The 26,276-nt window shown below is 33.5% G+C and overlaps 1 protein-coding gene across 1 annotated transcript in view; it reads right to left on the bottom strand.

Moving 5' to 3' along the window:
- Positions 1-2,738: 2,738 nt before the first annotated feature.
- Positions 2,739-26,276, bottom strand: part of Nlg2 (Neuroligin 2) — a 45,102-nt gene continuing 21,564 nt past the window's right edge. Inside the window, exons 2-13 of the mRNA XM_065500308.1 lie at positions 22,014-25,754; positions 11,385-11,617; positions 10,669-11,028; positions 10,413-10,608; positions 10,249-10,350; positions 9,983-10,178; positions 9,736-9,924; positions 9,534-9,676; positions 8,990-9,456; positions 4,098-4,253; positions 3,894-4,028; positions 2,739-3,823 (exon numbers count right to left, since the gene is read on the bottom strand). Coding sequence (XP_065356380.1) covers positions 2,739-3,823; positions 3,894-4,028; positions 4,098-4,253; positions 8,990-9,456; positions 9,534-9,676; positions 9,736-9,924; positions 9,983-10,178; positions 10,249-10,350; positions 10,413-10,608; positions 10,669-11,028; positions 11,385-11,617; positions 22,014-25,754 — 7,003 coding nt within the window. The remainder of the gene's footprint in view (positions 3,824-3,893; positions 4,029-4,097; positions 4,254-8,989; positions 9,457-9,533; positions 9,677-9,735; positions 9,925-9,982; positions 10,179-10,248; positions 10,351-10,412; positions 10,609-10,668; positions 11,029-11,384; positions 11,618-22,013; positions 25,755-26,276) is intronic.

Genomic DNA, 26,276 nt, shown 5'->3' with positions numbered 1-26,276 from the left:
TCGTTGCAAAAACCTGTTTCCTTCACTTTTGACATAATGAAACCAGAGTTAGTACACTTTAACAGATAACTTGATGCCAATAAGAAGTTCTAAAATTTCCACCTGAATCTTTAAGAAAGGCTACTTTCTGGCTCAAGTTTAATCTAATATAAAGGGGTTTAATATTAATAAAGGCCGATATTAAAAGACCGTCATACAATATCTAATGGGTAACTAAATGACATTCAGTCGAATATGAATATGTATTTGGTAATTGCATAGCCTAGGAGGGGAAACTCAACTATTAGCTATAACATCATCAGTTAAGAATTAAATATTAAATTTCTAGCATTAGTTCTCTTTAATTAATGTTCTCGAATTCTAAAATCATTTTTTTTCAAGATAGTCTCCTTTGTGCTCTATATACATTGTCCAAAGTATCTTCAATTTTATCCCTACCAAAAAATTAAATATGTCGAAGTCATCAAAATAGGCATTTGATCACCGATGACTCCGAAAAACCCACTTTTTTGTCTATGGTGTGTTGTGGTTAGAGTTTTTCACGCAAAATTTTCAATACCGAAATCCCGGGCAATTGTCCGAGAATTTCCGGGAATTATTTTTCTTAGTTTTATTTTTACGGCTGTCACAGAATTCTATTCCGAACGAAAATGAAATTATATATAAATAACAATCGAAAAAAATTTTTCCGGTTGTTATTTAAAATTTTTTTTTTTTAAATTTAAATTTTAAAATTTTTTTGTTTGTTTTTTCAATTTTTTTTTTGGTGAAAAAACTTCGGGTTAAAGAATATTTTTTCTGATTTTGACCCATTGTAGGTCCAACTTACTATGGTCCTATATACGTCGTTGCAAATGTCTTTGAAATATCTATCATTAGATAACCATATTGTCTATATTAATGTTTTAGTAATCCCGATATAGGTCAAAAATAGGTTGTCTTGGTTTTTTCCTCCTATCTCAGCCATTTGTGGACCGATTTGGCTGATTTTAAATAGCAAAATTCTCGAAAGCATGTCTGACAGAATTATTGAAGATTTGGATCCCGAAGATATCTGGGGTCTTCAGAAAATTGATTTCAACAGACAGACGGACATCGACTCCGCTATCTGTAAGGATCCTGAATATATATAATTTATAGGGTCGGAAATGAAAAATGTAGAAATTACAAACGGAATGACAAACTTATATATACCCTTCTCACGAAAGTGAAGGGTATAAAAATGAAATGGTCGGAACGGAACGGCTGGAGCGATTTGGCTTTTATTTTATTCGATTCGAAATTTTCAGGAGATGGTTTGTAAAGAAAAAAAATTAAAAAATTCCGGGTAATTCTTTTTTTTGTGAGTCCAGTCAAGTGTAATAAAAAAGCTCCCTAAAATATGCAGTACAAATTCAGATATTTTATTTGCAAATAAATAAGAACAGGTGTATGTGGGTAGGAGAAACTTGAAGAACTAGTTTAATATAAAAGAACGATGTCAAATTAAAATCAGAAATGCAGAATTATTAAATATTTTTGAATTAACAAATTATACGGTATCTGAAGAACTTAAAACGAAATCGATTGGAATAAAAACTACGGAATTGAAACCATTTGTAACAAAATGTCTGACAGGCCTGATTATTGGGTTTTCTTCAAATTTTAATTGACATCGTTACTTAATAATTAAAACATTACCAATTCAATATTAAATACATAAATAAAATATTTATTTTTTGCGAATTAAGAGTATTAATTGGAATCTAACGAAAGTAGAACAAAATTTAGTGGAAATTGAAGCCATTCCGATACTAATGACAAATGGTGACAGGTTTGTATACATATAACCAAAATTCGAAATTGAGAACTAATCTCTTTATATTAAAGTGTCATTGGATTTTTTATATGTATGTATCCAATTAAATTTTAAAACCAAAGACATTTTTTTGATTTTTAACGAAGTCTACATTCTTAAAATTGAATAATTTGTTCCAGGCGAGAATACCCGGGATCCCGGGAAATTTCAAAATGAATCCCGATTTCTCGGGAAATGAAAAAGTGCGGGAAAAGAAAAACTCTAGTTGTGGTGGATCCACGTTTCGTCCACGGTTACGAAACGGAGCCAAACCTCATTCAAACGCTCCTGCAAAGCTGTCACACATGCACAAACTCAATCGATTGTGAGCAAACGCTGAACCCATATTGCGGAAAGCTTTCTCATATATAAGGGACCACTAAGCCATGTCTCAGTTCCACAATGCCTCGAACTTTCAATCTCCGATCGGGCGATAGATACAATTTATTGTATTTATTGAATTTGAAAATTTAGAATTAATTCTTCCGAACCTTTGATTTGGGTGAATTTAAAAGAGTTATTAAATCAATTTTAAAGACATAAACTGAGCAACTTCTAATGGAATTTTCTCTTCTTAAATAGGATTTAGGAATACATTGAAAAAATGTTGACTTTTGGAACCCATGTATTTCCAAATCGACAAGTTATTGAAGTCATTAGATGTACATATCCATTACAATCTCGAAAACAGATCGCAGCCTTCATAATAATGACTTAGTATAAAGCAACTTAGAAAGATTTAAATCAAATTTTCAAAACCAAAAATTCGCATAGAAACTATCTATTAAATTAACTTTTTCTAAAAAAATTCTGTGAAGAACATTATTAATAGTGTAAACTTTTTTCTTAAACAAAAAAATTAAAAAAAAACGATTATAAATTTAGTTTTGTTTCATTAAATTTAGACAGATATTTCTTGTATATGTACACGTTTTTTACCTCCTCCAGTTTGTGTGGCCGATGTGGTGCCCGCTTGTCTTAATATACCACCTCCTCCACCACTTCCACTAGCTGAGGGTGGCATATTAGCTGATCCCTGTTGTTGTTGCTGTTGCATACTATGAAATGATCTTGGCGGTGGTGGTGGTTCTGGTATATCATCATCTTGCGTTATATCATCATCCATAGTAGCCGACGCCTTAACAGCATTTTCTATATCCTTAAAGGACATTTGATCTGAGGATTGTACCGAGGCAAAATCATACTGATTCAATTGGCCCGCTGAGCCCACAAACGAACCGCGTTTACTTAGTAAGCCTGACGATGAGGTAGCGGCTAAACTGGGATCTATTATAAGACCAGAAGCCATGGGCAAAGGATTATAGGTTACCATTTCCATGGCATTGATGGCCATTAAATGTTCCGTTTGTGATTCTGTATTAATGGGCACCACATTGCTGAGGGTATATGTGTTATCTAGAGGGTTGTGATGCTTAGTTTTCAATAAATCCAAGGTACTAGTCGAACAGGCGGCCCAATTAGGATCTAGCATTTGCGGAGGCGGTAATTCAACTATGAGTTTTTCATCTTTCGTTTGTAAAGATTTCTCATCATAACAGCTGTATTCACCAAACACTACGGTCGTTTTGCCACTAACACCAGCTCCACTGCCATTAAACGAACCCGTCTCACTGCCCAGGGCATTTAATTTCAACATACTGGAGTTTTTACTAGTATCATTATCCTGCAATTCCTCTTTAGTTTTAGCATCTCGGGCACGCTTCTCGCGCTGATGATAAATGCCAGCGAATATCAGAATGTTGAGTATGAGCAGGAAACAACCCACAGCCACGGTGGCTACTAGAGCAGTAGTATAACTTTGAAATTGTTTACCACTTAAACGTCTTAACACTTCTAGATTACCTATGAGACCGGTGGAAGCGGTGGCCATTTCTTTCTCACGACTATCCAAAACCAACGAGCGATTATCGGATGGTGGGGCAGTAGTCATTTCGGCCACAAACATGGCACCATCAACACCACATTCTGAAATTATAGAAAAAGTAACAAATTAACTAAATTTTAACTCGAATTTAAGAAATTTCGAGAATTTCACCTGTTGTGCCTGCATTAGGTTTTAGTGTGGTATTGGTTTCTTGTGGCGGTGGCGGCGGTGTTGGTCTTCCCTTTGGCAGCAATAAGGTTTCGTCATCATCATCCGGCTTGGTTTGTATTTGGGCTCTAACAATTCCTGCAATATTTCGTTAATTGTTAAATATCTTCTCTTGCTTTCAATTTTGTTTATTAGTTTGTTACTAACCTTCATATAAATTCAAATTGTTTAAATCATCTTGGAACTGATGATGTCTCATGGACTGGTCATTCATATTGGCATGTCTATGCAGTTGAGGTATGAGATTCAACCACATTGATAACTTGTGTCCTCTGTAGTGACTTTGGATTTCAGCTTTATTACCTGTAATGAAATGGATCATGGTTAAAATTGTATAGAGATCGAATGACAAACAATATTCCATGAATTTAAAATTCCCATTGTGGTGCCCACAAATTCAGTATACTGGAAATATTACAATAAATCTATCCTTGCTTCAATGGCATCCGAAAATAACCGTTCCCAAACGATCTTGTAGAGTGAGGCTGAGAGAGGATCCTAAGTATGTTGTCAACAATTTATTAACTTCAATATCTATTCCGTTCGTGAGTCCAAACATCAATTACATTAAATTGTTTAATATGACCTATTCCTAATATGCTTTAAAGCTTGCCTTTTATTGCGGAATGTCCTTGTATATATACGAATTGTGGGCTCTGATTAAAAGAGTTCCATCTAGTCGATGTCTGTATATAAGCAAACAATATTCCTCTTCGACAAGGCACCTTTGCATCTTAAAATTTTCTGAAATAAGTTTTCTAAACAAAACCTTTAACCATTTCCAACTTCCTTGTAGATGAAAGCAGATTAAAGATTTTGTACTGATTGCTATTGTTCTAAAGAACTTCGGAAGTTAATGTTGTAATAATAAACCTACTCAAACCAACCAATAGTAACTACAATCTTCAGGATATATTCCGCCTTTATGGGGTTCAGAGTACCATATATTATTGACTTAATTTCACAATAATCCAACTCATTCGTAATATGCTTCCAAGCCTGTCTAGTATCGCTGTATCTGTCTATTCGATGACTCTATATAAACTTTCCATGATTCCTTTTTGACATTAGAAGGATGCTTATACAATTGTGGTACTCAAAGTTCAATCATTAATTATATTAAATCGTTTCATCAAAGTATGTAAATTGGTTTATTAAACATTTAATTCCAAATAATTCCGAACTTTTCGAAAAAAAAGTTTATCTCGAATCGCTAAAAGTCCTCGTATATATACGAAGTGTAGTCTCTAATTACCACTGATCTGTCTAGTCAATAGGGTATTCATTCGACTAATGATCGTTCGATTAATCGAATAACTTCTTACGAATAATTATTCGAACAATTTAAAAATGACCATTTTCGAATAACGAATAATTCGAACAATTTTATTTAGAATAATCGAATAAAACGAATAAATGTTCATATATATTTAAATTTATTAAATTGCTTAAAATTTTTCATAATTTTAAATTTAAATAAGTAATAATGACTCACAAAAATTGTATTGTTTCTGAAATTCGACAACTAACTAAAGACAAAGGGACTTTCGATCACTGTAGATGAGTGTTCCGATAGCTCCTTCTATAAATATATACATATATATTACTACAAGAAGTTACAATTCTAAAAACAAATCTTTCAAAATTGTTAACTTATTACTTGAACCAATGAAAATAAAAGGTACGAAATAAAATATTTGTAATTTAGCTGGCGAAATAGTAGAAGAATTGAAATTAATAATCAAAATTATAACTTAGATTAAAGAGGAGTTGAATGTGATTTTGAAACGGTCGTCGAAAGTGATATTGAGGATGACATTTATAATGATTTCATTGAAATAGATGAAAGCCATGATCTTAAAATATATGTATATAACTGATGTTATTAACCGCGAACGTAAGTGATGCAAAATATTTAGTAAATCGAATGATAAACACAAATATTGCAAACTAACGTTTTGTTGCAAGAAAAACATGGAGTTCGTCTTACACATAATTTTGAACATCGTTGAACAGCTTTGTCTAATATGGTAATAAACTTTTTGCGTATTTATAAATGCGTCAATCATACACTCTCTGACTTCAAATTAGTGATGTTCACTGACAATGATATCAAACTTTGGACAGATTTCCTTTATTGTGTAATTCCCCAAGACCACTTTATTAAGCAAAGATTCGGTAATGTTGACAGAGCTTGAGGGTATAATACAAATTGTTAATAATTTAGAAATAGTGAATAATTAATTTACTAAAGAATTAGTTACACAATTTAAAACCCGAATTAATGAACGACAAAAAAAAAGTTCTTAATACGTTTATATTGTATTTGAATTCAGGATCATGTCCAATTAGGTCAAATTTTTTAAAGCATAGCTCCAAAACGGAAACTAAAGGGTTTGCTAGTCAATTATTTTGTAGATTGTTCGGTAGTTAATCTGATCAGAATATTTCTGTTGAAAATTTAATGATGGACTCTGTTTTAGAATGTTTTTTATCATTATCAATACTTGAATTGATAACTTTTACGTTATTTTTTGTTTTTCTTTAACAATAAAATATTAAAAAACCGAGATCAAAACTTCATTCTTTACTTTATTAAAAAAATTTAAATTATTCGAATAATTCGATTAATTTTAAACGTGTGATCGAATTATTCGAACAAGTTAATATCTCTTATTCGAATTATTCGTTTTATTCGAACAAGAGAAAAATCGAATAATTCGAATACCCTACTAGTCAAGTCTCTTCTCTTTGATAAGGTACCTCTGTGTTCTTCCTAAAATAAGCTTTCTAAACAAAACTTGTAACCATTCCTTGAAGAGGAAGGCAGATAAAAGATTTTACACCGATTCTTATTGATCAAACAACTCCTGAAGTAATTGTTGTAATAACAAACCGGTGTAAACCAATTAAAAGTACCTCTCCACTATCAGTGACATCATGCAGTAAGCGCTTGGTGATATCTCATACTGGGCGAAAACCAACGAAAACAGAATTGGTGCTCTTTACCAGGAAATACAGGGTGGAGAGTTTCAATGACGGCGTTGAGCGGATTTTATCAGGGTGAGCCAAGTATTTAGGAACCTTCCTTGATAGCAAATTATTATGGAAAATAAATACTCAGGAACGATTCATGAAGGGCCTTAATGACTACTATAAATGCAGGAACTCCATTGGCAAGAATTGGGGTTTGTGACCAAGTATGGTAAATTGGATATATAAATCTGATATTAGGGCTATTATTACTTTTTAATCTTCCAGGAACTTACTTAGTCCCCTTTAGTGAAACCATTGCGTAGTAGGTCACACTAGGATAGTGTATGAGGTAGGACTTATCGATCAGGACATGATTCTCACGGGAATCTCTAATCATATGGTTGCAACCTTCAACTTCGGTGTCTCACCCCCAGTAGAGTTCAGCAGTAGGGATGAATGGATTGGATCCGATCAACTGTTTGAAGGGAGTGCAGTTTTCACTAATGGATCCCAGATGGAATCTGGTACAGAGGCTGGGGTTTATATGGTCGACAACGATCTTAAATGGTCATATAGACTATCTGACGAGTGCAGCGTCTTCCAGGCAGAGCTCTTCGCGATCTGGAAAGCCACAGAGATAAAAGCACACGTCACAGAGGGGACAATTTATGTGGGCAATCAGTCGGCACTTAAGGCCTTCAAATATCATTTAATACATTCCAGCGGAAGTGGAAGACTGCAGGACAGCTCTTGAAGAGTTATTGGTACACTACTCAATCAGTTTGTGTTGGATAAAAGGGCACTGTAACATACAGGGAAATGAGGTAACAGATGAAGTGGCCAGACATGGCTCAGTTTTAGACCATGGTACTAGGAAACGGGGAGTAAGACCTCCGATTGTCACAAATACAGGCTAATATTTAAAATATTCCGTGACTCCACCAACCAATCCTGGAATATTGGGATGGATTGTCAAGTGTCCAAGGTCTTTTGGCCAAAACTGGATGCGAAGGCAACCAAAATACTAATTGGGCTTGATAAGTGTAGTCTCAGAGTGATAATAGGTCACTGTTAAATTGTTGCCTTCATAGGTAAGTACCGCAAAGGATTTTTGTACTGTGTGTGGGGATGTAGAGGAGTTGGAGACTGTGCAGCATATTATATGCAACTGCCCGAGACTACAGAGTCAAAGTATTACATTTCTGTCTAACCAATTTCTAGATGAACTTGGTAGTGTTACTGGCTATAAATTGAGTAACATACACATTTTTATCAGGGGAATAGGTTGGCTATTTAAAGGATATTCTACAGTGAATTCAAATTAGTAACTACTTTTCCTCTTTATGCAGATTTGGTGTTTTCTATTTGGTGCTCCTTTAGCTATCTCTTCTTTCTTTTTTCAGGAAAGCCATACTTTTTCTTTTTTTTCGGACTCTTGAAGGTAAACACAATGCACCTTATGGTCACCGAGTGGAAGTGCAAATAGAGCACAACCTTCCAAACTAAACTAAAAAATGATAGCTTTAGGATCAATTTCCCTCTTGTGGAGCTCCCATTGTGTAGTCCAATCATCAGTTAAATTAAATTGTTTTGTCAAAAGTATATACTTAGAAGGATAGATATTGGTTTAATTTCATCTAAATCCGATCCATTCGATGAAAGCTTACAATGTTGTCTTATATCATCCCAGTCGATGTTTCTATTTCAACTTTCCAGATTCTTCTTTGACATACGAAGGATGCCTGCACGATTGTCTCATATCACGGAAGGTCGTCGTTTGTATATGAATTAAGGGCTCCAATCATTTACTCAATTACTTTAATTACTTATTCAATTACTTTGTAATCAATTTGTACCAATATTGAATTACCACAGACCTGCCCAGTTGATGTCTCTATATAAGCTATCCAGGTTCCTATTTGACATTCGAATTGTGGGCCTTGACAAGCTTCCCAATTTTATTTTTGACAAAGTATCTTTATACCTAAAAAATTTTAAATATTCTTTCCCGATTCTCTGTTCTTTCTGAAAGAAGTTTTCTAAAAAAAACCTTTCAAACTTACCCAATTCCATGTACAATTGATTGACAACATCATAGGCATCCCAAAATGGCAGCTCATCGCTGTCTAATTTATTATTATTGTTGTTGTTGTTATTGTTGGTACTTAAAAAATAATTCACTTCACTGGAAGCACTGCCACTATGATCATCATTACTACGGGAGTGACGTTTATAATAAGTGCGTTTGGTACGACGTTGATTATAGAGCACAGCCAAGTTCAAAGCCTCCCTAGCGGCGGCAGTTGCAACGTCTACTACAATGGCATTACTTTTAATTGGACCACTGGAAGATGATGAAGTAGCATTTACAATGTTAAATGAGGATCTTTTAACTTTTTCATGAGGATCATCGGCAGTTTGACTAGATGAGGACGCAGAAGAGGATGATGACGAGGAGGCAGATGGTGGTGAACCAATCAAGGAAGGCGAAGAAGGTAAAGGAGATGATAGAGATGATTGATTTGGATTACTGGAAAAGAGAAAGAAATTGAGAAAGAGATTAAATAACCATTAGTTGTTTGTTGTAAAGAGAGTGAAGTAACTTACCCCGTTTTGGCAAAATTTGCCAGATATCTTAACATTAAACGACTGATTTGTTTCTCCTGAGTTGTATAATTATGCGGAAATAGAGGTGATATGGGTAAACCCAACCAAAATGGTACATCCTCACCACGTACTGAACCAGTTCGCTGGAAATTAACAGAAATTTAAATCATAAAATTCTAATAAAGTTTTGCTCTAGCCTTACCTGAGGATATTCCTCTTCTACGGTGCGATGTTTGAAATGTAAAAAGTAACCACGACCACCCCTTAAACTGTGCATATAACCCAGCTTGATAAGGGACGAAGCCGTATGACCATCACTTAAAAATTGCAAAGTGGCATCGCGAGAACTTAAAGGACTACGTATGGCCTTATCCCAATCGGTATATTCATTCTATAAATATTAAATTTAACTTCTATTGTATTCTAAATATAAATTTTAAGCTATTTACCTTTAATACCGCAAATATTTCATTTAGATGATAATGAAAATTATTACGTACATAAGTTCTTAAGATACGATCACGACGCGTTTCATTGAAACCAAATTCCAAGTCTTGAGCACTCAAATCTAAATGTGATTCCACCGATGTAAGACAAAATATAAGATTACGCTTAGGAAAATTTGCATATTCAATTCCTGATGTACTGTGTAAGAAACAAGAATAAAATAGATCAAAATGTGACTTTTTGAGGTTTTATATAGGTTTGGAATTACCTAACTATAGCTGAACCCAAGGGCAGTGATAATTTACCAATAGAATCTGTATTGGGTGATATGACAGTGCCATCGATGAATGGCGCAAAGCCGACCAAAAATCTAGTAAAGAAATATGATATGTCAAAACATATACATACGTTTCCCATTACCATATAACTTACCGCGGATGATCGATTTTAACGGCTAAAAGATCGGCCACTGATTTTGTGCGCAAACAGGGCGCCAAATCATAATACAACATGTCGCCATGACAACCAGTCTGTTCGGCCACACGACGCTTAACGAACAGGGGATTCTTTTGTATGGCCCAGGGTGATAAGGCCGAACCGCTTACCATAACAGTGTGTTGTACCAGATCTATAAATTTAGAAATGTAATAAAATTGAAGCCAATTTAATGTTATTAATTAAATCTTACCACTAGCTACTGGTGACACCACTAATATATTAGCTAGTGCTGCTCCCGTGCCATGTCCTAGCAATGTTATGGCCTGGGGATCACCTCCAAAGGCGGGTAGATTTTCTTTCAGCCAATGTAAACCAGCAACCAAATCCATGAGACCAAAATTACCCTGTGCACTTTCTTTGCCACCGGTTTTAAGGAAACCCAATATGCCCAAACGAAAATTAATGGTCACTACGATAACATTACCATGAGCTGCCAATTCGGAACCATCATATGGATTGCCGGAATTCCATTCATACGATTCGCCATGTATAAAGAGTATGGTTGGTAATTTTGGCGAGTCATTCAATTCACCGCTGTTGGTGGTGAAACCTGTAAGGAAATCGTATTATAAACGTAAATTTAAATTTCAATATAATTTGAAAATCAAATAAAACAAGTTAAGAAAAATATATTTTAAACTTTAGATCTTTGAATTTAAACGAAAATAGAATAATTCACATTTATTTCTTTCACAAATTGCTGTTCTCTTTATCAGAAAATCATCATTTCCACAATGCTTGCAGTAATTTTGTAAAATAACAAACTGCAATGCACTACGGAATTGAAGATTTCCTGATCTTATAGTTTCAAAACTTTCTAAATAAAATCACTTTAGTTTAGAACTTCAGAAATAAGTTAATAAATTTTAATTTATGGCAAACAAATATTAGAAATTTCAAACTTACGTCTATGTCTCCGATGTTCATAGGGCACATAAATATTCAAATACAAACAATCCTCCGATTGATTACTCAGCAGCGGTAATAAACGTCTCAATTGTGCCAAACGTGCTCTGGGTACTTCCAGCAATGCTTCGGGCCCATTTGGTGGTATGGGTACATTTTGCGGACAAACCGGTGAAAAACGATCAGCATTGCGTACATTTTTCCAGGTTGAGGGTGTAATGGGTGGCATAAATCTGCAAAATAATAATCAATCAAAGTTTTGAGAATCATAAATCAACATCTTTAGGTACTTTATCAATACTCGTGGTAAATAAAAAGTTCTTATCAATCAAAATACCCTATTTCGTTAGAATTTTGATTGATTTTGTTAAATTTTTATGAGTTTATTTATTTATGATTTATGGTTTTTTTATTGGTCAGTTGGTCATACTTTAAATGTTTTAATCAGTAATCGACAATTATTTGAATTGTAGATATTTTTTCCATGGTTTATTAGTCTGATTATAAAGGGTGTTTTTAAGCCCGATTAAACTTGGAATTGCAAAAAATAATACAAAAAAGTAAATCTGAATCAAATTATTTTTATACCCTTCACCTTCGTGAGAAGGGTATATGTATATAAGTTTGTCATTCCATTTGTATTTTCAACATTTTCAATTTCGGACCCTATAAAGTATATATATTCTGGATTATTATAGATAGCGGAGTCGATTAATCCATGTCCGTCTGTTTGTTGAAATCACTTTTCTGAAGCCCCCAAATAACTTACATACGCGATTCATACATCAATATTTCCGGAATTCTTCCGGCTCGGTTGCTGTTAAAAATCGAGAAAATCGGTCCACATATGGTTGAGATATAAAAAAAAGCCAGGACAACCTCGATTTTTATACCCTTCACCTTCGTGAGAAGGGTATATATAAGTTTGTCATTCCGTTTGTAATTTCTACATTTTTCATTTCCGACCATATAAAGTATATATTCTGGATCCTTATAGATAGCGGAGTCGATTAAGCCATGTCCGTCTGTCTGTTGAAATCAATTTTCTGAAGACCCCAGATATCTTCGTGATCCAAATCTTCAATAATTCTGTCAGACATGCTTTCGAGAAGTTTGCTATTTAAAATCAGCAAAATCGGTCCATAAATAACGGAGATATGAGCAAAAAACCGGGACAACCTCGATTTTTGACCTATTTTTTATCTATACCTGGATTACTAAGACATTAATATAGACAATATGGATATCTAATGATAGATATTTCAAAGTCCATTGCAACGATGTAGATAAGGCTATATTAAGTTGGACCTACAATGGGTCAAAATCGGGAAAAATATTTTTTAACCCGAATTTTTTTTTCATCAAAAATTTTTTTGTCATACATTTTTTTCCAAAAAAAAAAATTTGGAAAAAACTTTTTTTAAAAAAAATTAAAAAACAATTTAAAAAAAAAATTTTGAAAAACAATTAAAAAAAATTAAATTTTGTTTACCTAAAAATATTTAAAAAAATTTATTTTAAAGTATAATTTGGTGAAGGGTATATAAGATTCGGCACATATCTGTATTACTAAGTCCCCTTTTACAATGCAGAAATTGAAAGACAGACATTTTTCTCATTCTCTTTTGAACTAACCTAAACCTGTTAATACACACTCTACCTCTTGAACCCCTTACCAACAAACTTCGTCTGTCTGCCTTTAAATTTCTACATTGTAAAAGGGGACTAAGTCATTAATATAGACAATATGGATATGTAATGATAGATATTTCAAAGACCTTTGCAATGAGGTATATAAGACCATAGTAAGTTGGACCTACAATGGGTCAAAATCGGAAATCACAAAAGTTTTTTTTCGCTTAATATTGAAAAAAATTGAAAAACCAAAATAAAATTTTTTAATATTAAAAATTTAAAAAAAACAATAAAACAAAACAAATTTTTTCAAAAAAATGAAAAAAAAACTTTGGAAAAAAAATAAATTTTGTTTACCTAAAAATATTTAAAATTTTTATTTTGAAGTATAATTTGGTGAAGGGTATATAATATTCGACACAGCCGAATATAGCTCTCTTAATTGTTTTTATTCGAAAGGTCAATAGTTTGAAAATGATTTCGGGCATATGTCCACTGCGGCTGTTCTTGACCAATACGCTTCACCTTACGACAGAGCATCCGAAATTGGCTGATTGATGGCCTCAAAATATGATCAGTTCTTTTGGCCCGGAATCCATATGTTGCTAGAAAGGAGGTAAAAGGTCACAGCTAAAAATGGCCAATACTTTGAATAAATTTATATTGTACATATGTTTTAATATAATAGCTAAAAAATTTTAAAAATCTCGCATTTTTAATTCATACACCCAATACTATTTCTGTTCATTTAACAAATTCTCACACCTCAGAATAAAAATTAACACTGGAACAAAAAGAACGAACTTGTTCATTTATTTTTAATGCAACTCTAATGTCCAGACAAACACAACTCTTATAATAGATCAAAATCAAATTCAGTTTCTTCACTTAATTATTCTCTTATAAATTCATTATGAATTAATTCCTAGGCATAATTCCTAAGTACTTCAAACGTACATTCTCATTTCTATGAGAATTAATTATTTGTTGAATAATTCAATTTTTCTTTAATTCAAATTCATTACAAAATCGCTTAAAATTGATTGAGACAATTTTGTTAATTCAATTAACAAAAACAAAACTGAGTGATTTGAATTAATAAAACTTGAACTTAAATGAATTTTATTACGAGTTAATATTTAAATAAAATTATTTGAATGAAGCTAAAGAATTTGTTTACTTAAGAATAGTTTTATGGAATGAATTGCTGAAATTGTTAATTCTGAATTAAAATGTTAATAAATTAAGTTTTAATTGAATTAATTAATTCGAACCTCTGTCGCTCTCAGCAGAATCGTTTAAAAACATTTGTATTTTACTACAGTATATGACCAAAGACATTTCTTTATTTCAATAATGTTTGGCATTAATTCCAATAAAAACAAATCTTCAGATACGTGAAACCCACATAGCACAGTGGTTCAGAAAAGTTTTTTTTTTTTTTTTTGGAAATAAATCGTTATATCGGGAACTATTAGAGATTATATGAAAAATGCATATAATGCGGCATTATAAGTTTCTGAAGAGGAAATATAGTATTTTTGTATACGTATTTGATATTAATGAAAACCTTAGGACTTGGCCTAAGGTTTAAAAACTAAACTAAAAAAATTGCACGAATAAAAAGAAAAAATTTATGGACTTTTTTGGGAAAAAACATAAAAAATTCGGCCCTTTTTACATGTTCTAACTTTGGATGAGTATAACTTTTTATAGGGACAAGATAACTGTTATTATTTTATTTTATTTTTATTTTATTTAGAATTTTATTGCCAATATTGCTGATATTTTAAAAATAAATTTCGACCCTCCGTAGGCGCGCCATATCTAAAAAACCATAAAAAGATAGAGCAAAATTAAAAAAAATTAAACAATAAACCTGAATATCTCTACAACTAATAGAGATATCATACACATGTAAGCGTATATCTTACATATCTTCCGTAGGACTATTCAAAATTTCAGCTCATTCGGATCATAAAATTTGGCGATTTTTTTTAAAAATTGAGACCCGAGGTGACCACGTTTGAGGGGTTACGCACTGGCCCCTATTAGCGCTAGGAAGCTGAACAAACATAAATCAACCCGAAAACACCTCAGTTCCATCCATTGTAACAATATCTCTAATAGTTTCCGAGATACCGAATTATTTCCAAAAAAAACTTTTCTAAATCACTGTGGATCCAGAGTCCTTACGTTATTCTAAGACGATCTAGCTATGTTCGTCCATCTGTGTGTTTGTTGAAAGCACAGGGAAGGACTCTGTTGATTAGAAATATTTGGCATTGAAAATCTGCAAAATCTGTCAAGCAGAACCAGAAGTATTGACCAAAATGTGAGACAACCTCGAAAAAGTTGATATTTTTCAAAAATGTTTTGCTATTTTCTTCAAATATATATGTTTTGATAAAAATCCACTTTCTAAACTCACTTAAATAGGCATAAAATTCTTAGGTTGAAATTCGACATAAATAATTGTAATAAATACTGAAAATCAGTACACAATTGGTTATATCTCCCATATAAGCATCACTTCCATTAAAAACTCATAAATCTCTTATAAATATCGTTATCACGTAAAAATTCCATAATTTCTCATAAGGACCACATCCGGAAAAATCCATTATCCTCTAGCAATGTGAAATTTACCACTGAAATAAATTTTCTAGTAATAGAAAATACTGCCCCTATTATAATGGTGATGGGTATATAAGATTCTTATTTGTTAAATTTCTTGATGCTTTGATTTGCCTTGGCAAAATGTTTGCTTAAATTCTATTTATTTCCTTAAAACTTTGACAAATCCGATTATTTACGTCCAACTTTATCTCTTAACATTCCAAAATGTTAAGCAACAACAAGGAACAAAAACTCTGCTAAACAAAAATTTCATCTCAACAGGGATGGACGTCGAAGAAGAAGGGGATGTCTGACAAAATCTACCAGAAATAAAAATAAAGCAAAACAATGTCACCATAATATTGAGTAATGCTTAAACATTTCCTCATCATTTATTTCAATGACAATAAAACTATCAATTTATGCATAATTTCTTCCAGCTGAATTGTATCCTTATTATTTTGACAAGTTTAGGAAGTAAACATTTTCCAAATGCAAAAACCTTTCTGGTTTGACAATGATAGATTAGCCAAAAATAACTAAATAAACTTTTAATACAATATTTTAGCTTAAAGAAAAGACCAAAAAAAAAAAAAATGAAAATTTCAAGAAAATTGCCTCCTTTGAGAAATGAATTTACCTTGAAGCTCGTTAAGATATAAAATCGATTTTTATCATTCAAAAACATCAAATTTCGAAAATGTTGTGCCATTGTTGGCTTCGTTGTTGTTTGTTGTTTTTGTATAATGTAGTTATCGCTGTTAAGGCATTAACAGCTTTTTCACAAAATATACACACATTATCACACCATGGTTTTTATGTATACAACAACAATAGCAACATCAACAGCAGCACAAATATCCTCCGGGACAATAACAATGATATAAAATGCATTAAGATTTTAAATATTAAGATAAAATAACTGGCAAACATAGAAAACATCGAGAAAATACTCAACTTCAATAAAGGACCAAAAAAAAACCCAACAAAAACTTAAATAAATAAAAACGCAAATATGTATTACAAAAAGACTGAAATGTAACGAAACTTACGACAATGCGATATTTAATAACAATTGTATCATAAAAAATTGAATATACAAAAATAAAAACGTAGATATTGTATAAAAAAACCACTTATATAAAATACAAAAGACTCGAGGATGTGATAACAAAAAAATAGTAGGGTTTCTGCTCATCTTTTGAGGCCAAGAACGAATCAAGCCAATTTCGGATACTCTCTTCTGAAGTGAAGCGTATCTCAGAGAGAGCGTTCTACATCAATGTAAACAAATAGTAGTCGGACGTCGTAAGGTCTGGACTATAAGGCGGATAAGAAACTTCCTTATCCACTTCTTTCTAAATAGTTTTTAACAGGTATTGCAACATGTGGCCAAGTTCGCTTCAAACGAATCAATTGCGTCCGGTACAGGTTCCCCAGATCAGATTTCAGCAGCTCTTAATAGATAGCACCCTTTTGCTACTACCAATTACAGAGAATTACCTTACCGCCATGGATATTTGGCTTTGGTGTCGATTATGTTGGTTGGTCGGGCTTCAAATACGATCTCTTATGCTTCGGGTTATCGTAATTATTTTCTATTATATCGTTCAAGCATCATTTCGGACATGCAAACTCGTATTTCAAGGTCTCTCGGCTTCAATTTTTATGGTACCCAATCCCGCTTTTCTCAAAGTTTTACAACAATCTTCATGGAGTAATGCCTTTAATTCTTGGTCTTCAAACTTTTTTACCTGGCCTGGACTATCTTTGTCTTCAGTGTCACGTTGAAACCGATGGAACATTCACCATAAGCTTCGGTGAGCAGTCGGAATCGGCACTTTTTTTCCAAATTAAAGAAGTAAAGCAAAACTTCCCGCATATCACTCTTTGTTGGGACAAAATTCGACATTTTCGAAGCCAAAAGGACTTTGTTGTTTACATAATGTTCAATAACTAAGTGAGAATAAATGACAGATATGTACCCTTCATGTGGCGGCATGGTGTAGTGGTTAATGTGCTTGCCTACAAAACCAAGGACCTCAGGTTCAATCCCTGGCAGAGGACGAAAAATGTTCATCATGGTTTTCGAGTTTTTAAAATAAATCCCCCTCTAAACAATCCATTCAAGAAGCTCCTGACCACCCCTACCCCTGGAAAAGAGGATAACATCATGGTAAAGGTCAGGCAGTCCGCCACCCCTGGGAAGAAAGAATCAAAGGATTAGCAAGTTTCCCCACCACTACACCATAAAAAATGTACGCATCAAACTTATTAAAGCCAACCTTTGTTGAGTCAAATATCATGGATGTAGTTCATACATTCGTTATTCATCAAGGAATTATTTGTTACACTCTGAAAGTCCAAAAGTGTACAACTTTTTCGCAACAGGAGACAATTGGCAAAAGCACATTATTTTCCTAAATGTACAATATATAGAGAAATCCAACCTGCTTAGATCGCGGTGTAAGCAAAAACTTGAATAGAATAACTCATATTTAATAAAAACAACTAGTATAATTGAAAGTGATTTCTCAAGATGATAAAGCATGTTAAATTTTATATACCTAAGACATTACGGATTTTGAGAGGATATAATTTTCCAGGTTGTCTTTAATATTGGGTCTGATTTTTATTAACAAAATAAATGGCTATAGACTATTATAATTTCTTTTAGTAACTCAGAAATTTATAATCTGGGCTTTCCTTAGAATCACAATAACCCCTGGCTGATGATCAAACTAGCCATCAGACTGTATTTTTCGCTTATCCTCAAAGTAGGATTTTTTTAAATCAGTTTAAATGTTTATACCGTTTTGTATCGTGTATTATTGGATACGTTTAGAGGGAGAGTAATGTGATGCCCATTATTATGAGAGGAATTTCCGAAACATTTGAAGTGAATTTCGCAGATTACTTAAAACTACTTTGTATATAAGTTATTATTCAAGCTCGTTGTTGAAGGTTCATTCACGTTTGAGTAAAATTATAATGATTTTAAATAAGGAGTAACGTCTTGTATATGAAAACCAATTAGACCTTCCTTCTGAATCGTTGGTAAGGATAATCTATATCTAGCTGAGAATGACGATTCATTCGGAACTATAATTCTGTCAATAAATTCATCTTTCATATAAGGAAAAACATTTTTTTATATTAAACTTAATGACTGAAGACCAATTCTATTGTAAATTGTTGGTAAGGATAATCGATATCTAGCTGAGAATGACGATAATACTTAACGAAATCTTTCTATCATTCGGAACTATAAATGTGTCATTCGGTTGATCGTTTGAATAAAATGTTAACCGTTTTATATACGGAGTAAAGTCTTTATTATTTTCGCTTGGACCAGCACTCAGTGAATAACCCTAGGAAAATAGGTAAATAGTAGGATAAAGAGAGTAGTGTTTGTGGATATTTTATTTGAATTTGCTCTATTGAAGGTGACAGGAAAGACATAAGTAGGAAGCTTATTATACATACGGACAGTACGGTTAAAGAACGAATTTTCCTTGTAATGTGTTGCCCTATCCAGTGTCCAGTCAACGACGAATTGATGAGCCCCAGCCAAAGAACGTGTATTGCGTAAAAAAACACGGGTTTCGGAGAACAACTTGCCTAATTCCAGCAGAGCTCATATCGGTAGAACAACCCACATTAAGACGATGTTCCAGTGAGTCAATAGAGCTGGATACCCTACTGTCACCTATAAGCAGCGCAGTCGAAGAACTCCAAAAATACTTCGAAGTACCGGGCCATACATGAGAGTTGTATTCCATTTTGGGTCGGATATAAGTGGGTTAAATAGTAAGGATATCAGATGGAGTAAAGTATTTCCTACATCGTTTTAGAAAACCAAGATACTTGAATATTTCGTTGGACACTTGAGAAATGTGTAGCGGACATCGCATTAAATAATCATGCCTATAACATTAAGAGCTTCTGATTCTTTAATATTTACACCACCCATTAAAACAAATGGAACAACACGATCTGTCGAGCATTTGTGTGTTAACATACAACATTGAGCCATGTGTACATTAAAATCGACTCAATTCACACAACCCCATTCAATGATTGTCACAAGATTTTAACACTCAATCTAGATTTGTGATTTGAGTCTATACCTAGTATGTTTTGTTAGTAGTAAATTCAAATATCCTTTCTTAGTCTACACATTTTCTTTAAATGTTCTATATCTTCTTATAAATTTGGCATAATTTCATTGTCTTATTAAAGCGGAAAGTCTTTGTAGAAATTTTGGAGGCTTAACACTTCTAAGTGTTTTTCAAAACTCTCCAGTAATGTTTAAACTTTCATCTTGTAAATTTGGCATAGATTTATATATTACAACCTTTATGATGGGTAGTCATCTTAACACGATGCTGAAGGGGACAGTTTAACTTGAGTTGACTGTCTCCGGGAGGGCCTCCATTCCAGAAGGGCACATTTTGAGCATTACACTACGAACTCTCCTCTTCCTCTGTCTTGTAGCGTCTATTCTCCTTTGCGGCAGCTATCAGATGTTCCATCGATCCATTTGCCCCACATTGAGAGGCGTGGTTTGATGAAAATATGCCCACAAAGGCATATTTTTTTTGTCCGTCAGAAATCCACCAGCATCTGTCTCCCATATTGGCCAGCCGGTATAAAATACAACCAATGCAACCATTGTCCAAAAATACTCATGGAAGGTCGAAAATTATTCCCCATATACCCGGTCGGAGTCTTCATAATCTCCAGGGCCCCAACTCCAACAATGATGGTTACGGGCTGTGGTGAGTCGAATGTCACTGCGACACAGGCTAGTCAGTTGATTACACCGGGCCAGACTAGTTTGTATGCTACTGGTGTGGCAGGAGGTCAATCTGGTACACCCAATTAGGATGACTGTAAAAAACTCAAAGATATAGGTGGTAGTGACTTAAGCGGCGAGATTTTTTGGCCTTTGGATTTCTACCAAAGTACCACCAAAGATGCTAAAGCCAAATCGTCAAAGCGGTTAAACCCCCTGCCTCGGTTGCTTTCAGTAGCTTCCCAGGGTCACGTGCTATTCAAGACAGCTGTTGAATCAAGGGTGAAGTATAGCCGGGATCTCGGCTTGTGGTGATATCGGTGAGTGAGATCCATAACTAAAATTCCAGCTGAGCCATTTAGCCCGGAGGAGATCTTGGAGATTATCCAGTGCTGTAACCAAACTCATGATTGGAAAGTTGTGAAGGTTACGAACGCTGGGGGATTTTCGAGAAAGGCGATCGTTCTTCTGAACAAGGACTCTTTGGGGATGCTAAGGAAAACGCAAGGGAAGCGATACCTCCTCAGTTGATGTTAAACCTATGCTTTCGGAAAAAGGCTTGGAATGCAACCGTCGATACAATTGCGACTGAAGATACCAACTCTGTCTCTGATGTGGTTGGTACCTTCATTGAACGGATGGAAGCCCTCCTGAACTCTGACCAGGAGGATGCCAGCTTCAAAAATAGAGTATGGTGAGGTTGACGCAAATTAATCTTTACCACTCTAAAGCAGCATCTGCTGCACTGCTCCTCCGAATTGCTCAGTATGGGGAGGCAATAGTCATGGTCCAGGAATCTTGAATCCATCAGGATCGGATCTGTGGACAGTGTTTGAAGGGCTATAAGGTCTACTACGCTAAAGGCGCAGATAAAATTAGATCCTGTATTCTGGATAAAAGCTCTTTGAATATCTTCATTTAGTCTGATTACAGCAATGAAGATACAGTAGCAGTCTTGTGGGAAACTAATGAAGGCAGTTTGATATGGCTGATATCCAGCTACATGGCGCATGATCACGAAGAGAATCCGCCAAACGATGCTGTCTGCAATGTGGTGAAAAAGTCAAAAGAGTCCAGGATACCTTTAGTTATCTGTGCTGACACCAACTCGCACCACATTATATGCAGCGACACCAATGCAAGAGGTAAGAGTCTTTTCAATTTCATACTTAATAGTAGTTTGACCAAAGGATCAAGATCTTTTGCTTTTGGAAGGATCGATACAATTTCATACAATTACGATTATTTTCGTTATTGAACATTGGAGACTTAAACATTATTAAAAGTTCTTTAAATTAACATTATAAAGAGACATAAATAATCCAAATTGTTTCAAAATTACCAGAAATGAAACCACAAGCACAAGAACAATAAAAAATTCTACATAGTCGTCCAATACATCGTATAGCATGCACATAAAACTCATTGAAAGAAAAGGATGTCCCATAAAAGTATCCCCATAGATAAGATGAAAAGGAAGTTGAAAAGAAAGGCAAAATATATAGTATACAAAGAAAAAAAATAATAATAATAAACTAAAGAAAACGAAATTGTTATAAAAATCTAGAAATAATTACCTTAAACTTCCGACAGGTGGCGATGCATAAGGTATGCCCAGATAAGCTTCCACTAATGATGGCGATGAACGTACAACAATGCCACGCACCAGACCATACTTCGTTTTAACCGTATTTGTGCTCAATTTTACACCACTGCCATGAAAACCTTCCGATGTGTGCCACAACGATGACAACAGTATCAGTATAATCAATGTGCGTGAGAATACCAACAACGATGGCAGTTGTAAGTGAAAAGTCGAGCAGGAATTGTATGAAGGCAAAGGCTGATGATGATAACGCTGCGGCTGCTGTTGTTTCTGCTGCTGCTGTTGCTGTTGCTGCTGCGTTTGTAGTTGTTGTTGATGATGAGGTTGATGTTGTTGATAATGGCAATATGGCGTCCATGATGGCTGGGGTTGTTGTTGCTGGTGTAGTAATATTAAATTCTCTGGAGATGCTGTTAACGATTTTGTTGAACAACAAGACGATGAATATGCACATGAACCAATTGCTTTTGTTGTTATTTTATCTGCTGTTATATGTGTTGTCTGCCTTTTCAAAACATTTTGTTCAATGTTGGCCTTATAGTCTGCCACTTTTGTCGGTTTTTTCAATTTTCCACCACATGCTGCAATAACATTTCCAAACCTATAGTCTATTGATGTTGCTGAAAATGTTATTCTTGCTGCTATTGTTGTTGTTGATGTTTTAAGTCGTCGTGTTAACACATGCACTGTTGAATCTTTAAGATATTTGAAAATTTTTACTAACACTAACGGAAATCCGTAAATATGCCAACTGCAACAACAGCAATAATAATAGAGGAAAATGGAATATAGGAAATGTTGGCATTTCTTTAGACATTCTTGCTGTTTACTTTCTTTATGTCTGGAATTTGTACAGGAATTATTGTTGTGCCACACAATTTCTTCAATTTCTTTAGCAGAGTTTGTATTATTTGCCAATACTCGTTGGGAAGGGCTGTGAGTAGTGGATTTTAATAGGCCATTCATTTTGGAGGACACATTTTGAGTTGAAACTGTTTTTAAATCAGTTTGATTTGGGATTCCAAACTTTTTAAGGGAATTTTGAGTAGTATCTGGGATTTCAGATAAGCTTTTTATACAGAAGCTTAAAGCTCTTTTCCTTGGTTTCAGTTGGCTACACTTTTTATTAGAATATTGATCGATACGCTCTGTTTTAATAACATCGCGGCCAGTTTGATTTAGTGCTTCAAACTTTTTAAGGGAATTTTGAGGAGTAACTGGAACTTCGGTTAAACTTTTTGCCTTTACTGACTGATCAAAGTCTTTTATATTGAAGCTTAAAGCTCCTTTCCTTGGTTTCGGTTGGCTACACTTTTTATTTGAATATTGATCGATACGCTCTGTTTTAATAAGATCGAGGCCAGTTTGATTTAGTGCTCCAAACTTTGTAAGGGAATTCTGTGAATTAGCTGTGATTTTGGATAAACTGTTGTCATTTACTGGGAGCTCAAAGCTTTCTATATTCGAGTTCAAATCCCTTCTTTTGGTTTCGGGTTGGCTACACTTTTTATTTGCATTTTTGAAATTTCTGAAGTTTTGGTTTAATGTAGCTTTATGTTGTGTGTAAGTTTCTTGTGAATCTTGAAGAATATCTACAAATTTTTGTTGAGGATTTAATGCAGCTTGAGTTTCATTTAAATTTGAATATTTTCTTTGACATTTGTATGGAGTTGCATCAAAATTCCCGAATTCACGTTTCAGTGCAACTCTGTGTTGTATTAGTTGGCCACACTTTTCATTTTCCATTTGTTCTTTATTATCCAAGTAGAGTTTAAGTGTATTTCTGCGTTTCTCAGAAAAATATTGAAGATTATTTTGTAGTTCTGGCTCTTTCTGTTCTTCATTATCCAAATAGTGATCAAATACATCCCTGTGTTTGTTTAGTTGGCCACACTTTTCTGGAGAATACTGCAGTAGCTTTTGTAATTCAGAATCTTTATGTTTTCTTAATAGGCTATAGTTTTCCTTGGAATTTTCAAATTTAACCTGATCTTCATTGGCCATCTTAGGTTGGCAACACTTTTGTGGAGCATTTGCAAGAAGTTGTTTTAATTCAAAATCTTTTGGTTTTGTTTGCATGCTATAGTTTTCCCTGGAAATTTCCATATTTCCAGGCAAATCTGTCAAAGTTTTGTTTCTCGGAAGGTGTCCTACAACATTTCTGATTTGATTAGCATTCTTGGCATTGCGTTTTAATACAACTCTGTGTTTACATTTTTGATCAGCATTTCCCAGATCTTCATTAAGGAAATTTTTGCTTTCCTGTTTAATATCTTCAATATTCCTAAAGTTGGAGTGTACATCAATTTTAGTTTGGTTTAAATTGTTTGTTTGAAGGCTTGTTTTATTAAATTTGGAGTAACTTTTCTCGAATTTGTTACAACAGCTTAATTCTTCATTATTGTGCTCCAGAACTTTTTCTTTGAGCCTTAATAGTTTGCTGTTTTTATTAGGGGTTAAAGTCATGTATTCAGTTGGATTTTCGATTATTGATTTACAATTTTTATAAGAATTTTCAAGAGTTTTAGTTTCTTCCAGAATAAATCTGGTGTGCGCTTCTTTAAATTGCCTGAAAGGGCGAATTAATTTATTGTTTGTGTCATTAAAATGGCCATAATCTCGGCTCTTTTCGGGCCAGCTTATTAAGCTTTCATGTGACTCTTGCTTTATAGAGCTATACTTTTTCTTGATATAGCTTAATTTGCATTCATTACTTAACGACAACTCTGGTTGTATATGTTGCCATAGTTGCAGCTCTTTGGTATTTGAATAATTACTCTTAGAGAGTTCCATTTCGCTCTCTTTCTCAGACCAGCTTAATAATTTATTTAAGCTTTCTTGTAACTCTAGCTTTATAGGTTTATAACTCTTCTTTCCAAAGCTTAATTTGCATTCTTTACTTAACGACAACTCTGGTTGTATATGCTGCCATAGTTGCAGCTCTTTGGTATTTGAATAATTGCGTGATCTAAGTGAGTTTGTGTCATCATCCACATTTTTATGATTTTCAGGAATTTGTTGTAATCTTTTTAATGATATCAGTCTTTTAGGGCAAATTCCTACAAAATTTCTTATTTTCTTATTATGTAAAATTTTCTTTATTATTATTTTAACATGGTTTTCTAGATTTATGCTTTGGCTACTACAATAGTTGTTGAATTTGGTTAAAAAGTTTATTACAAGTTTAAATTTAAATGAAATCGTTTTGAAACTTGCAGTTTTTGGTATTAACTGCTGTTTTTGTTGTTGTTGTTTTAAGTGTATATTACAAATTTGATCAACATTAGTTGTTGTTTTTGTTGTCTTACTATAATTAGTATGTGTTTTGGTTTTAGTTTTAAGAATTTTTAATATAGATTTATTTATTTGACTAATGCATAAAATTAATTTTAATTTTAAATATAAATTTATTAAAAATTTTAGGTAATTTCTTTGTTTGGATTTTGAAATTTTGATTTCCGTTTTATTGTTTTGAGTTTGTGTAGAGCTCTCTTCAACATCTTGTTGCTGCTCTTTAACTGTGCTAATATTTTGAGTGTAAGGATTTCCGTTTCCTGTTGCTGCTTTAACTTTAACTTTAGCAGTAGTTGTTGTTGTTTTTGTTTTAGTTTTTGCTTGTGTTGCCATTTCCATTTTATTCTTTTCATTTTCACTGCTGTCGTTTGGGTTTTTAATCTTCTCAGTGTTGTTGTTTTGATGAACATTTTGTTGTCTTAGTGTATTGATGGCAAATATTATACAATTGGTAATGCACTTTTTTACTTGTTTTTGTTGTTTAAAATTTTCTGTTGTTCTTGTTGCTGGTTATTTTTGTTGGAGTTGTTGTTGTTTTAGTTCCTCTTGTTTTTATTTTTATTATTATTATTGTTCTAGGTTACTTTTGTTGTATACTTTTTTTCTCCCGTTATTTTGTTTAAGTAAGTTCTCTTAAATTTTTGAGTATGGAGGTAGAGCTTTAGTTTTGTTGTTTTTGGCAAAGTTTTCGTTTTTGTTTTTGTTTTTAGGTCACACAGTAGGTAAGGAATTGTTTGTATCTGGAATGGAAAAAAAGAAAAGCAGAAAACCGAAATTTTAGTTGAGAAATAAAACAATATGTAGGAAAATGTTGAAAGATTAATACAATTGTTACATTGTCAATTCCGGTAATCTACTTAGGTTTAGGTGGTGGTGGTGGTACAATATTTTTTGTAACTCTCAGAACAAAAAAAAAAAAAAATAAAAAAAACAGTTGATT

The sequence above is a fragment of the Calliphora vicina genome, chromosome 2 (assembly GCF_958450345.1).
Source record: "Calliphora vicina chromosome 2, idCalVici1.1, whole genome shotgun sequence".
NCBI lineage: Eukaryota > Metazoa > Arthropoda > Insecta > Diptera > Calliphoridae > Calliphora > Calliphora vicina.
The sequence above is the reverse complement of the archived record's forward strand: the minus strand, read 5'-3'. Positions and strand labels throughout refer to the sequence as shown.